General features: G+C 35.4%; 3 protein-coding genes across 3 annotated transcripts; all 3 read right to left on the reverse strand.

The window, feature by feature from the left end:
* Positions 1-7: 7 nt before the first annotated feature.
* LOC117231655 (venom peptide isomerase heavy chain-like) lies at positions 8-1,743 on the reverse strand. The gene is made up of 4 exons (XM_033490300.1): positions 1,429-1,743; positions 1,019-1,334; positions 493-808; positions 8-178 (listed from the first exon to the last, which is right to left on the reverse strand). Exons 1-4 carry the CDS (start codon positions 1,502-1,504, stop codon positions 8-10), a joined length of 879 nt encoding a protein of 292 aa, XP_033346191.1. The 5' UTR covers positions 1,505-1,743.
* Positions 1,744-2,019: 276 nt separating this feature from the next.
* On the reverse strand, positions 2,020-7,626 carry LOC117231737 (transmembrane protease serine 9-like). Its single transcript, XM_033490439.1, is given in 9 exon segments — positions 2,020-2,139; positions 3,081-3,342; positions 3,424-3,727; positions 4,134-4,440; positions 4,710-4,809; positions 5,588-5,743; positions 6,152-6,467; positions 6,999-7,293; positions 7,520-7,626. Coding segments are annotated over 8 exon segments (1,758 nt in total). The 5' UTR covers positions 7,563-7,626; the 3' UTR covers positions 2,020-2,139; positions 3,081-3,105.
* A 334-nt stretch (positions 7,627-7,960) lies between these two features.
* LOC117231652 (carboxypeptidase B-like) lies at positions 7,961-14,457 on the reverse strand. Its single transcript, XM_033490296.1, has 9 exons — positions 13,969-14,457; positions 13,148-13,462; positions 12,964-13,063; positions 12,506-12,611; positions 11,638-11,799; positions 10,443-10,656; positions 9,767-9,982; positions 9,334-9,518; positions 7,961-8,616 (listed from the first exon to the last, which is right to left on the reverse strand). Exons 1-9 carry the CDS (start codon positions 14,154-14,156, stop codon positions 8,441-8,443), a joined length of 1,662 nt encoding a protein of 553 aa, XP_033346187.1. The 5' UTR covers positions 14,157-14,457; the 3' UTR covers positions 7,961-8,440.
* Between the last annotated feature and the right edge of the window lie 834 nt (positions 14,458-15,291).

Genomic DNA, 15,291 nt, shown 5'->3' on the forward strand with positions numbered 1-15,291 from the left:
GTATCATTTAAGAATAATTTAACATGATCATACTGATCCACGTGACGAAGGCGGACACTCTCGTGTAGACGGAGGGCGCGTTCTTTCCGCCGCACGGGAATAAACCCCATGAAACGACTCCCACCACTTCTGCTTCGCCAAACCCGTTTCTCGTGACTAATGGTCCTCCCGAATCACCCTGAAAATAAGAAATTTGTACGTTAGAAAATTGACAAATTTGCAAGATCGGAAGGTAAAGAAGTTTGAATGTTCGGAATCGTGGAAGATGAAAAATCCGAATGTTTGGGAATTTGAAAGCTAGAGAATTCGAAAAATTGGAAATTCAGAAGATAGAAAATCTGAAAGTTTGAAAATTCAAATATAGTACGTGCTAGGTTTATTGATACAATTATATTATTAATTGATAATGATTATATTATTAATGATTATTTATTAATAACTCGAACAATTCAATTGTAAAATAATGCTGGGTTAAAGATTATTTAAAAGTACTTTGCAAGCAGACAGGCTGCCGTTCAAAGGTCCTGTACAAATATTCGTCGGATGTAGAGGATTCTTTTCCTTCGGCTTTAATGATTTAGCTACTGCTTGCATGCACACATCGTAATCGATGATCGGGAGTATAGCTGCTTGAAGGTTTTCAGGCTTTTCGTGAACACGAGTCCTTCCGATACTTCCCCAGCCAGTTAACATCGCCTCTCCAGTAGGAATAGTATCTGGATACGGTAAAGAAACGGTTGAAACAAAAGGATTTAACTCGAGTGGATATTCCACTTGCATCAGTGCAATGTCGTACGGTCCTATGGTCCTAAAAATATTAAGTAAATTAGTATTTTAATTTTAAAAACATAATTGTAACTTACAAATGCGCTATGAATATTCATGCAAATTTATATTTCTGTAGACACAATTAAAATAATGCAACTTAAGTAAAATACTTTGAATATTTTTGCATAGTGTCAGTTTTCAGATTTCCCATAAACGAAGAAAAATTTGTCAGCCTAATTGTAAAACTCACCCATCGTATTGTGGATGAACGAATACTCTATTCACTAATCTACTTTGCTCGGTTTCTTCAACAGCCTCCAATTTATATTTCCCAACAAAGATGTGAAATTCTCCTATTGGAGGTGCCAGAGTTTTGCAATGTCCCGCAGTTAAAATCCATCCAGCTGTCACTAAACTACCGCCGCAGATGTGTCTCGATGGAATTTTTCGTGCTCGGTCACCCCAATGCACCGAAACCTGCCAAGGATGTAACCCTTTCTCCGCGTCTTTTCCTCCGACAATCCTTGTTGGCCTTTGCGCCAGCATCGCCACGCTCGAAATTATTTCTATCGATGAAAAAGTGCGTCCAGATAAGATTATTAACGATATCGTTTATGTACACTGATAAAATTGAATACAAACGAAATAATATTTTCTCACCGTCCATTCCGATGCACAGAGCGAGATTAATGTGAAGAACTATCAATAATCGTTTAAGAATATAATAAACTTCCATTTCTTCGCGGAATTGTTTATCCTATGAGGAATCGAGATCGAGTGGTAAGTTTCGAGAGTGCAATCGCGGAAGAGCATTCTGAAGAGGAACTGAAATCTTTCTTCCTACCAGCTCAGAACTAGTTCTATTCTCACTGTAGACCTTTGACTTTTTATGGTGTGCATTAATAGAGTTTAGGTCTTAGTTCTACCACCTACCTGATAGTTCGTTTATGGGAATTTCGTTCCGTTATGTGAAAAGAAATAACGATGTTTCTAAGGAAGTTATTAATATTCAATATTTTTTCCTTTTATCGTTTCTTTTTTTCATACATTTATACGTTTATAGGTACGTACTTGGTTATTGCTATATATTTATTGGATATTTATTGGATCTAAGTAACACTTTGCTTTTGGAATTTTTGTCTCATACTGATGCTTCCAAGGGAACTAACAACATTTAGTTGATCTTTTTTCATCACTATATTTCTTTCATGTATCTGTACATTCTAAATTTATTCAATAAAACGATGTAAGTAGGTGTAACACAGTCTTCTCGATTTTATTGTACGAATCGATTAATCTTCCTTATCGAATTACTTTCATTTTTACATTTCTTATACCTATATATTCTTTTATATATTTGTAGATTTATATGTCGGAGCGGACATTAGAATTAGGGTTAGGGGCGTGAAACGAATCTTCGTTTGGATTACACGTTGTCGTTATGCAATAGAGAAGATATTGACCAGTGCAAATACGATTATTATAGAGCCGGACAAGTAACTGTGGTAGTTAGGCACTCGAGAAACTAATGACAATGATCCTAGGTTCAATAACGAATCCGCGGTCGACGGGATGATAGATGAACGTACTCACAAAATCTACGTCGGATGCGTGATATTCACTGGTCGTAAAGGGTTACTCCTTTCATCAGTGAGATCGCGAACGAGAATGCCTTTCCCGTCCCGATGATGCCACAGAGGAAAACTATAATGGGGTGTGTTTAAGGATACGAGATCATCGGATTCGTCGAGAAAAGCCTTCGTTCAGAAAGTAAGGGAAATTGACGTTGCTGCTAATTGGTCAATCTCCATATCGGTGGTTAGAAAAAGATGCTAGCCGCCTTCGAGGGAAAGTTGCTAGTGGGAGACGCCGCTCGTTGAAAAATATGTCTCCCCTATCTTCCCGTAGTTGGGACAAAGACTGTTTGTCTGTTTGAAGGACTTTAGTTAACTAAACCTTAAGATTTATAACGGGCCCTCGGGCTAGCCGAACATGTACTGCGGAGACGCATCGATATCTGGCAATCATCTTACTCGAAGAATAGGGTCTGCGTGTGGCGAGCCACGGGACAGAAACCGTTGGAATGTTTACTGTCGCGTGTCGCCACGAATATTTCCTTTAAGGAGAGCTATAGAATTACTCCATACCTTTGCTAGGCAAAGCGTTCATCCCGTGACCGCGGCTACGTTCGGCGACTGACTGTCGCCTCGAGCCCAAGCTCATTATCACAACTCTCGAACAATTACAATCGGATTGAATAACTACAATTGTTCAATTACAGACTCCGGTGTTCTTTCATCTCCGACATGTATATTATTTAGTTCTTACATATACATATTATCCTATCCTACATACGTGTATACAATATAATATACAAATATTTATGCTATGACCCCTTGGTACATTTGTTCCTTAGTTCTTAGATATGATATTTTCAATCCAATTGACGAAGGAATACACCTTGGTATATACCGATGCTGCACCTACCGTTCCACATGGAACGATTCCCCAAGAAACGATTCCAATGAGTTCAGTTTTGCTACCGTTGAGGATCAAGGGACCGCCAGAGTCGCCCTTAAATGTATAAAATTTACCAATAGAGTTCCATGGAAATAGCAAGAAACTGAATAAATGTAAAAGTGGCTGATTCCTTACATTACACGCTGAAAAACCGCCAGTGAGCGGTCCAGTGCAAATGTTCGTCTCGTGCAAAGGAGATGGACCAGTGAGTTTCTCTATGGAATTTTTGCAAGTCTGCAGGTCGATGATTGGCAACTCGGCAGCTTGAAGTTTGTCAGGCATGTTTGGATTAGAGGTCCTAGATGTTGATCCCCAACCTGTCAAGACCGCTTTTCCCGATACTGTGTTCGACCTTGATAGACTAATCGCTTTAACCGCGTTGTTCAGTTTCAGAGGCGATGCCAGTTTCAACAATGCGATGTCATATGGAGCTACATCTCTGAAATTATCACAATGATATTTCGGATTTGTGCAGAGTGTATGGTTCCATTCAGTTACGACTAGACCGTACGTGTTTATATTAAATTTATACTTTTATGCATTTGAGCACAAATAAAGAAATATATCTTTGAACTAAGGTATTGTCTCGTTCACTAATTATTCTAATCCTTATAATTTTCTATATCTAATATAATATAAGATAGTAATATAAGACTATTGTAGGTGTAAACCATTATCTTTTACGTATGAAAATCATAGCGGAAAAATAAGATGTTAAGTCCATTATATTTTCGGTACAAAACAATTAAAGTGTGTTTTTCAAGTTTTTAAAATTCGACATCCTTGAGTTTTCTAGAAGTATGTTTTATATTTTTCATTATTAATTCAATGAAACGTATAGTTACCCCGTATATTTTTCGTGTATAAACGTCTTCACGACTTGGATACTTTGTTCAGTGCTTTCTGTCGTTTTCAAATTGTGTTTTCCAGCTTTTACGATAAAATCACCATAGGTTGGAACAGCCAGAACACAGTGTCCAGCTGTGACGATCCATTGATTATTCAGAATAGCTCCTCCGCAAAAGTGGGAGTAGCCAAACAGCCATCCCCATTGCAAAGAGACTTGCCATGGATATTGCCCAGGGGTAGCTTCGTGTCCTCCGACTATGCGGCTATCGAACAATGGTACGGTAAAGCCACGGTAGGCCTTTGCTGTAAATGCAAAGAAATAATTTGATTTTAGATTCAAATATTTTCCTATTTTGTGATAATTATAAAGAAACACCATCTGTAACATCGCTTGATATTACTGAATAATAGGAACTATTTTAATATAATTATTTATTATAATCATTTAAAACATTACCTTAATTTCATTATCATGAAATTATAAATAATTTAATTTCTTTTTTAAGGAATTTTTAAGAGAGTAAAACTAAAAGACTCTGACTGTCACTGATCTACGTTGAAAGTTCACTTACAATTGACGGTCGCTGCAAGCAGGGTAACGAGGATGATCACTTTGAGAGACATTTCGATGATTTGCTGTAGTGCATTCTGTCGAGAGAATATATACGGCTGTTATCGATATGGATTATCGCTGCTTATCGTCAAAATACATTTCGAGATCGTTGATGCGGAGATTAAAAAGATTTCACCGTCAAATTTTTTGTCATCTTTTCTTCCTACGATCGTCTTATCTGTTTTGTGCACGACAGAAATTTTTTATAATTGTGACACGAAAAAATTGGTTACAATCGGGTCGTGGACGCGTGTACTCCAATTGTGCTACTTTCCTCGTGTCAAATACCAGATAATAATAATAATAATTAGAGCAGTTGTTAAATATGAAGCAATTTTAGGTATTGACAAGACATTTCGATTTTAAAACATTATTTCCTTTTTTCGAAACAGACTTCTTATTTGATATATGTGTCATCTTTGTTTCTCAATAAAAATGAATTCCGAAAGGCAATAAAAAAATAAAAGTCTCGTACATTGATTATAAAAATCGTTCTTACTGTTTTCGTTATGGCTTTCTGTTTATTCTCGATTAATCTTTCTGATATATTTAGATTGATTCGAATATGATCTCCGAGTTTCGACATCGATTAATTTCTAATGCCTGACTCTTGCTTATCGATCATTGCATTTGGATTGTAATTCAAATAAGAATGGAGGTTAAATTTAATGGTTTCTGATTAACAAATTTATTTTTAGTATTTCGTTTATTCAAAAAATTCTACATTGTATTTTATGCAAGAATCTTCTTGTTTTTGGTATTATTTATTATCATCATAGAAATTTGCTATTGAATTCTGTGAAAAAATGTTGAAAGTATAGGGTCAAAATCAAATTATTTCATGTGAGAGTGGATCCAATCGACGTAGGAGGCAACACGAGTGTAGACGGAAGGCATGTGGCTAGATCCACATGGTATAATACCCCATGAAACGATACCAACTTGTACAGACTTTCCATTAACCTTTTGGGCGAGTGGGCCACCAGAGTCACCCTGGAAACAAATCGAATAAATCCATTAATCTCTCGTTCAAAAATATCTCTAACTAATCAACTCATCTTTATTTGTAATCCTTATAACCATTTCTAATTTTAATTCGAACTCTAATTCAATTCCACTGGATTTTTATCCTAAAAAATCAGAAACTAATCTCTCACTCTACTTTATCAATTCCATCTTTATCTCCAATTATTTTCCATCTCTATTCCGATTTCGATTCTAATCCCATTTCACTAGTTTCGTATCCTAAAAACTCTTTAACTAATCCCTCATTCTACTTTATTAATTTCATCTTTAATTGTAATCATTTTCTATACATATTCCAATTTCATACTCACCCACAACTAACAATTTCATAGTCAAACGCTTATAATAATTTAAAACGATATGAGATATACTTACAGAGCAAGCAGATACTTCTTTGCCAGCAATTCCAGAGCAGACCTGGGTGTCGTACAGTTCAGGTTTTTGTCCAATGACAGATCCGGAGGTGAGTTGTTTGTAACAGTCGTTGTTGTCGAGGATGGGTACAACAGCTTTCTGAAGAACGTTTGGCAAAGAGGGCTTAGAGGTCTTAGAGACTGATCCCCATCCAGAAAGGACAGCTTGTCCAGTTTGTTTCTGTCCTTGTTTGGGCAGGGTGATTGGTTGGACAAGGTCGTTTAGCTTCAAGGGCGTTGCCAATTCTAACAGAGCGATGTCGTGTTGCGCAACGCCACTATGAAACCATAGAGAAAAGTATGTTAATGGTATGAGCGATATGGTAGTTTATTTGCTTTAAAATAGTCAATCGATCGAAGGAGCCACTCATCTCGTATATCTTCTTCTTTACTTGAAGAATAAGAAATGATAAAACGAGATTACAAATTACTAGTGACAAAGTAAAGATACAAGAAAGAAGGTCGTTCGGTCACGTTCTCGAGAAAATTGGGTTCGCTTCTCAAGCATCTTTTAGAAATAGAAAGCAAGAGAGGGAGGGGAGCAACGTGGAAGCTGAGAAGAAGAGGTCTTACTTTGTTCTTTAATTAATGAAATCTTGTTTGTCTATGAGAGAAGAAATTCTAAAATTTTTTTAATGTAGATACACGAGTAGTAGATACGTATTTCAGATGTTGAAATGAAGAATCATTTACGATAGGAACGATATTAAGGAAAGAAAAATGATCGGCGAACAAAGCTTTCCATTGGTCAAATCTTTTCTCTCGCAATTTCAAAGTAACCATTCGAATAATCTTCAAACAATTCTTACCCTTTGTATCCACTGTGGACTATGCCTCTGGCAACCTGCACGATTTGTTGACTGGATTCATCCTTGTTCAATTCGTATTTGCCAGCGACAACCCTAGTTTTTCCAATTTTCATGACGCAGTGGCCAGCAGTCAAGATGTATTTTTCGTTCAGGATGGAACCACCGCAGGAGTGGCTGTATTGAGATAATGGTGGGACTCCCCATTGAATGGAAACTTGGTATTTGAATTCACCATGAGCGGCTGGAACACCATCGGTGATACGGGGCTGCAGGTTGGTGGGTATGGCCCAGCAGACTATAAAATATGTAATATACTTTAATATTTATATATCCAGATTGATATGCATTTTAAAATCTTTTCTAATATTTTATAAGAATTAAGAAAGAAGAAAGAGAAAAAAGTATCCAACATCTTGAGTGAAATCTTGAATGAGATATTCTGAGATATCAATCTCTTGGTAAATTGATGTAAAAATAGTTAACTAAAATAAGGAAGAAGTTATGAATTTGTACTCTCTTACCCTGAAGGAGGAGAACGGCAGCCAGAATGCTTTTGATGAACATTGTTGTATGATTGCCTTAATACAACTTGAGAAATCAGGAGGAAATTACGATTTATATAGGATGCTACAGGTCGATATCTGGTGATAATTCTAAATTATAATCGATAACGGATCCACTTGATGTTATTTTTACGTTCGATATGTTAACTTTAAGTTTACGTTTTAAAGAACGCAATGATTATCGCTTAATATCGCAATCGTATTTTTGTCAATAATACTATGTTACTTTCTTTCATACAATTATATCGCACTAATTGATTATTTTTCCATTAGATATGGTTAGATAATAGATTCATTGTTGTATCGTGGCGCGTTTGTATCGGGGTTGAGTATTTCAATTGTTAAAAAATTTTTATTAAATATAGATACAAATAGGTTATTGACCTAAACCTCAAAAAATATATTCTAACTTATTTCTCCGAAGTGATGAATATAATTTGTCTTTTTTAAATTCATTTATTCGTCCATTCACTTCCTTTTACATCTTACTAAATTCTTATATTTCTATATACTTTGCGTATACTTTACAATATTTACATATCACTTATTAGAATTTAATACGATTATCTGCGCTGGAATATTTAGTAAAGCTGGTACATGCAGTGAATAATAAAATTCTGTCAGTAGGTTACAGAATTCTGAATAGCATTTTAATATTCCCGGTGACAAACTATGTACACATTTGATAATTTCGTAACGGAAAATAAATTGCTATTATCGTCGGTTTCGATCGATTCCACGCTTATCAATCCAAATTATCACTGTCGCACGAGATAGATTCATTCCTCGATATCGATAGTCGTCAAAATCATTGCGCCGATAAGACACGATAATTAACAATTTTACGTTGAAGTACTCAATTGATAATAGAGATCGATTTCATGTGTTGCAAGTGATTAGACGGGCGATCGTTCTTATTCCTGCCCAAATCTCACGAGCAGTTGGCACGATCTGTGACGCCGGAAGTAGAAACCCGTACGTGCCGCGATCTCGAAGCTCTAACGTGTAGGCGTATTTTATTCCGGCTACTCCCTTGGCCCAATCGTCAGAAGCACCTAAAATTTGCTGAGCATTACGAGTCATACATTTTAATTGTTAAGCAACTTTTCTTACAGTCGCTCACGAAAATATTTGAATATTTACAGAAATCTTTCATGAATATATTTTGTTTATATAAAACATTCGGAATTTTATTAACATCGAAATGAAACTCGACTACCATGATTATATTGGCAAAATTTCAAACAAACTGTTACTCAAATAGATTTACAAGGAATGATAAATAAAGAATGGACGATTTCTGTTCCTACTGTTGAACTTTATATGGAACGAGAAAAAAAAATATTATAATATATCGTCGAACGACAAGTTTCGCTTTTAATTGGTAATTTCATAAGGAAGTAGTTTGATCAATTTTATTCCAGTAAAAATTCGATATATACGATAAATGTACAATTCTATATTAAATAAAAATTCAATTATCTTTGTAAATTCATTACTCTCCTACAAAAGGCTATTATATACTACAGAAGAACATTTCTATAAATACGAATATCACTTTTGTTTTAATATTTTATGATATGATCTCATTTTGTCTCCCAGTTATTATTGTTCAATAGCCCATTATTTATCAGTTTAATTAACTGTCAGCACGTGAGTACGTTTTTCGCTTCGTTAATTGTTGAATATTATCAAACAAAGGAGATAAGAACCATTTACCTTGCTATCTCACCTATCGTATCCGTTTAATATTGATTTTCACGTGATCGTACCTGAGGTTGGATATAACAGATGTGCCGATGTACCAAGTTGATAATCGGTCCCGTGTATTTTCGAAATGGCTCCTATCGCTTTTTTAGCTACGTTTGCTAATTCGGAATAATCGGACGGTTTTGAGTACGTATATCCCCATGGCACTAGCCACATTTGTGAGTACGAGTGCAACGTTAGATAAATCCTAAAAGCATTATTCCATCCATCATTTAAATCCATGATCTGGATTAACTTCGATTAAATTGTATCGGATTCAATATTACCGATGAAACCGTTTGGAATCGATACGTACAATTTCTAAAAATAGGTCGTGAAAAAGACAAATCACTGGAATACGACAAGCGTTTGCTTGAGGTTACTCAATTAAAAAAATCGTAATTTAATTAACTGACGATTTTTTAATCGCCTTTCTAAATTATCCTATATACTTACCTAATATTTTGTTTGTTAGCCAAGATATAATCGGCCATTGCCTTCGTTTCCGGTTCGGAGAACGCGCGCGGTCCGGCGTAAGTTTCGTGGCAAGGGTCCAAGCTCGCCCCACCCTCTTCCATTTCACCCCAATGGTAGTCAAAGTTTCTATTCGGGTCGACACCCTCGCATTTGCCCCATAACCACCCTGTATAATGGTTCACTAGCTGAAGAAACCTAAAATGGAGCAACATTCCCGTTCGTAAGTCACAAGATACTGAAAAGAGGCGTAAATGTACGTTGCAATTACTTTAACCACGTATATTGTAAGTAAAACTAAATTATATTAAAATTTTTTTCAGAAACAGTAATTCAAAAATAATACTGATTAACTATATAAATTAAAATACAGGTGAAATTGACAATTACGATGGCTATTTGTAAAGATTTCTCTTGGAACTTGCCATTATTTATGCTTCCTTTTTATGACAAATAAATTCCTCAAAATAGGAACAGATTCTTTATTTTTAAAGATGGATACTAATAGTGTATCTATAAATTTTGTTATATGAAAATAGAGATAATTTAGTTTGTGAGAGAATTTCATATATCGATCCACCACTATCCTCAGTTATGGAGATAACGAACGAAGTGTTTTCTTGAAAAGGATCCAAAAAATCGAAGAACGCAATCGTACCGACTGTCATCTTGATTTTCTGCATGATTACTTCTCGTCTTCCTCCATAATCTGTCGCCAGTGTGAGTGAACTCATAGCCATCCGGATTTGCGACCGGTAAGATCATCCAGTCCGAATTGTCGAGCAATTTAGCGTAGCTCGAGTTTTTCTCGACCAACTGGCTGATGATGTAGGTCGCCACAGCGGAGCCGATCCATTCGCGTGCGTGCATACCTGCCGAATGTAGGGACAATTCCAGAAAAAACCACATAACGGGATAGGGTCACGTGGAACGCGTCGAGCATAGAAACTCTGCTCTCTCGAAAATATTTTGAAACGTTTTCTCGAGAAATTTTATTGACTTAGATTTTACTACGTGACAAAAAAGATAGACAATTTTTTTCTTATTACGTTCCTCATTTGCATAGAGCGATATCCTCCGGCGACTTATTGCTATTTTTTATAACGTCTTCTCGAGGAGGATATGAATTTAATTAATACGGTCTTTATACTTTGACTTAGATGAAGTGCCTAGATATAGATAGATGTTGTCTGACGCAACATGTACCGAATATACGAAATGAACTTGGATAACGCGAATAAAGATACAATTATCAATAATAACGTAGCGTAAGTACTCGAAGGCATTAAACAATTAATTAAAAAACATATGAAAATCTGTTGATTCGAAGGAATATTTCATACAGCTTTCTGTATTCTTTTTACTAAATTGTTATAATATCCTGCTCTTTATGTATCTATTACATTTTCTCCTTATAAATCCTTGGAGTCTTTATCGCAGTAGGAAGCAACATCATACAGGAAACGATCTTCCTTTGAGAACGAAGAAATGAATTTACTAGAAATTCCCTCGTACGTACGATCTCTCACGTTACTATGCAGAGTCTCGGTTCAGTTAAAACATAAATCCACGGGCTGTCAACGAGAATAACAAAGATCCGGCTTTCATGTTAAAGACTAGAACACGATACGATTCTGGAGTTTGCCGTATCCTTAGTTCGACTTCAATAGAAAATGTTAAGCACGTACGATTGCTAGCCAATTAACGAATATTAGTCGATTGGCAAGTAGGTATCTTTCTTATAATTTTACAATTTTACGTTAAATAAATACGATAATCAGATGATTGTAATTTATAGAATTTGTTTGTAAAATTTGAAAATTTGTGGGTAAAACATAGGAACAGCAACTCACCGGCGTCTATCCAAACAGCCGGTTTGGCTTCGCCTTCTTTATTCGGTCCGGTTGAAATTTTTATCATTTTGATAGGTTGGTTTTCATAACTATGTCCTATAGTTATCACTTCGGCTAGGGTTGGATAACTCAAGGCTAAATATTCCAAATACTTAACGATTTCTGAAAAAAAAAAAATGTTCGTACATTAAAATAAATTATTGTAAATTTCTATTCTAAAGAGATGCTAACGAATTGCACATATTGTGTTCGAAAACTTTCACAGTTTGACACGATCATTCATCTTATTGTAGGAATATTATCTTATATTATGTCATATATTATGTTGTAGGATATGACTAGAAGATAGAAATGGTAAAAATAGATTGAAGACAGTGGAGGAATCTGAAACCGGACGACCAGATTTACATTGGATATTTCAGAAGAGTTTGATACAGAAAAGATATAGTATAGACGCAGAATTTTTGGTGTTTAGTCGTTCAGTTTTCAGCAATAAACTACTAGAAATTTTTTTTTCTAAAATCTTATGTTTGAAACGTAGGATCTCATTGCACCGTGCGACGTTTGAACGAGGATTCGAGTCAAAGATCAAACATATAATCGAGCATATAATGTGCAGTTTGTCTGAAGCTTGACATCGAGGAATCCGACGTGAGTAAAAACCTGTTTATCAAATCTTTGTTCATATTTTCCTCACTCTCTGGATCAGTTTAAATATCTTGATTATTTATTTATTTATCCAATACGATGACGTTTAAGTAAATAGCGGATCAATTCAATTAAGTATATCAGGAACTATTTTTTAGCAGCACAATGCGTTCGTACATTGTTGAGTAAATCGATGAGTATTGTATGGAAACGTACTTACCTCCATATCGATGATACCGTTTCCAAGTCATACTGTGGCCATTAGTCATGACAAGATCTTCGCGTTGCTCCTTTGTCATTTTTGGATTCTGATACGCTATTATTTTCTATTGCAGGGAATTAAACGAACAATTGAAGAGGGAAATAAATTGATGTCACTGTAATTAACTTTAGGTACGATATTATAATTTAAACTAGTCCTTAATATCTCTGCTACATTTTCAATATGCGTAATCACGTTTTACAATGATGTGTTAATCTCTAAATTTTCTGAAGACAATTAAAATTGAAATTTTTTAATTCAAAGTAAAATCCAAGATCAAATCGTCGAAACGCCAATTTCAAGGAAAATTCGAAAATCGCAGCAAGGTTAAAATTCGTATATCTGACTATTCTAATATTTGTCTTTTATTGATAACCTCTTATCGTTAAATATTCTGCCAATATTACATCTCGTACCTGAAGGTCCGGCATCAGCACTTTGAAATCGATCCCTTTGTTTCTAAAGAATATTTTCACGTCAGAGACAAGATCTGGCGCGATAACCACGTCTGTTGTCCTAGAATATCAATTTTAAATATGATTCTTTTGCAATCTACCAAATTACGATTAAAGGAAATTAGCACAAATAAAGAACACGCACTTGTTGTACATTGGTTCGATCCAAAACTTAACATCTTCAGGCTCAGTTTCTTTAAGATCTTTCAGATCGTTCACGTGTCCTTGTGAACTTGGGTACAATCTGATCAATTGATAATTTTTGTAGCTAACTCTGGACGACCGCGGTTTGAAATTTTTCTCTGTACCGATAATAGTAGTCATGATGGAATCGATTCCATTAGCTACCGCAAAAAACACTGATTCAACGATATTTACAAAAGAGAATCCTCTGCCATCGTTATCGATCAATAAATCATAGTCAGTTTCGTTGAATGTAGTATTCTTTTCATCCAGATATCTGAAACAACAACCTCGATTCTTTCAATGTGGTCCGTGTTCTCGTGATCATTGAAAATCCGATTATCCTCTGTATTTCCCCAGAATTTAAACAAATCTTCATTCAGAACTTGCGGATCATTATTGACAAGTATAAATCGATCAATCAAAATAAAGTTAATCCAACGTACACTCAATCAAATGTAATTCACGAAAGTGTTAGAATCAGTAGATTGCGGATATTTATGTATTTATGGGAGATTTAAAAATGGATTTGACGTACGCAATATACAAGAACGTACAAAGAGCGCAAAGTAAAGCACCTGTCAGAAAATTTAGTAGATAAAAGAAATCTCTATTTAGTTTCTGTTTCTTGAATTATAAAAATTTGACACATACAGAAATTCTTTTGATGAATAAATATTTTTCTAATTCTTTATTTCTAAAAATATAAAATTGCATGAGAATCCATAATCTAACTACGTGTTTAAAATTCATCACAGAAAATAATATTCCTCGAAAACAAACCTTGTTTCACGGTTTCCTTTGTCGGAGGACCAATCATCTTTTCTCATGGAAGAACAATCGTAATTTTCTACGGGCAGAAATTCCAAATCGCCGCGCTGTGGTCGAGCAATGACTCGATTCGACGCGATGATGATCACTGATAAACCGATAAACACGACGCGTAGGATCGACTTGAAGTCGACAGCCATGATTGGCCTGTGTCAGGCCAGGATATGCGACCGTCTCGAAGTCTCTTCGTTGACTGATCCGGTGATTCGAGCCGAAACCAGTCTTTCTCGGACTTGTTCGTCGTATGCGAAAAAGGACAATTTCTCTGGGGCTGCCTTACGAGCGCAGCTTACGGGATTTCTGTATGGTATTCAGTACTCGACTTCCTCGTGAGAACTTCTAAGACCTCGCTTCGATAGTAGATCGAAGGTCCTGAGGTTAGTGGAATACACATGATTCTATTGGATCGTTAGTAACTTAAAAATTATTTTATCATCACATTAGAATTTTATTAAATTAGGTTTATGCCCCGTTTTATGGCGTTAAATTAAATTAATCTTACTCCGTTAGTTAGCTCTACATGATCTTTTTTATTAGATTAACGACTGTTTTTCTGAAGGATCTTTTTAGTTGCACATAGTCCTTGCGACATTACAAAGTATCTTATTTCTTATCATGGAAAGAGAAATAGATGATATATTCCTTATTTGATGAATAGAAGACTGCAGTATTTTGTTATTAGTTATTGTCACTAATTATTTAATTAGGAAGATTCTCAATTCAACATTTAGATATTTCGTACAAGTTTATGTGATACCAAATATTTTCCAATCTTGAAAATGCTATTTTAATCTATTGTGTTGCAGAGATGATGGATGATACTGATGAAGTTAAATGCGAAGGTCTTCTTGCTTTTGTTTTAGGAATTTGCAAATTTCCAACTCGAAAGCGTGCAATTTTAAACAGGTTAAAGATTATACAGAAGAAAAAGGACAACGTCGGTAGCCTCATAATTATGTTATACTGTGTCTATGAAAAAAGTTTATTGCACGCAAGAGGAATCCGGTTCATTGGAGGGAAACGTTCCATCATTTTTCTTTGCAGCGCGTCTCATTCCATTCTAATCTGCTAACGGTAATCGAGAGGCAATTTTCTATTACCGTAGCTACCTCTTCACCGAATTCCATTCCGATAAAGGCAAATGTAAAATATGAAAAAGCAAAGAAAGTCGATTTAGTTTTCTGCAAACTTTTCCTTTCATTCTGAGCGATACTTCGCGTAATAGTGGGCGACTTGTAAGTTGCACATTCTTGAATCAAAGAAAGTAGTTTGATA

This window comes from Bombus vosnesenskii, unplaced genomic scaffold, assembly GCF_011952255.1.
Source record: "Bombus vosnesenskii isolate JDL3184/JDL3185 unplaced genomic scaffold, Bvos_JDL3184-5_v1.1 scf7180000013273, whole genome shotgun sequence".
Lineage (NCBI taxonomy): Eukaryota > Metazoa > Arthropoda > Insecta > Hymenoptera > Apidae > Bombus > Bombus vosnesenskii.

What these genes read in the sequence shown, in the direction of transcription:
- LOC117231655 (XM_033490300.1), bottom strand. Translation starts at nt 1,504, where the DNA reads ATGGAAGTTTATTATATTCTTAAACGATTATTGATAGTTCTTCACATT. An exon ending in GTTCATCCACAATACGATGG is followed by an intron (nt 809 to 1,018) that starts GTGAGTTTTACA and finishes TAATATTTTTAG; the next exon opens with GACCATAGGACCGTACGACA. An exon ending in GCAGCCTGTCTGCTTGCAAA is followed by an intron (nt 179 to 492) that starts GTACTTTTAAAT and finishes TCTTATTTTCAG; the next exon opens with GGTGATTCGGGAGGACCATT.
- LOC117231652 (XM_033490296.1), bottom strand. Translation starts at nt 14,156, where the DNA reads ATGGCTGTCGACTTCAAGTCGATCCTACGCGTCGTGTTTATCGGTTTA. An exon ending in AAAGGAAACCGTGAAACAAG is followed by an intron (nt 13,463 to 13,968) that starts GTTTGTTTTCGA and finishes TTGTTGTTTCAG; the next exon opens with ATATCTGGATGAAAAGAATA. An exon ending in GCTAACAAACAAAATATTAG is followed by an intron (nt 9,519 to 9,766) that starts GTAAGTATATAG and finishes TAATGCTTTTAG; the next exon opens with GATTTATCTAACGTTGCACT.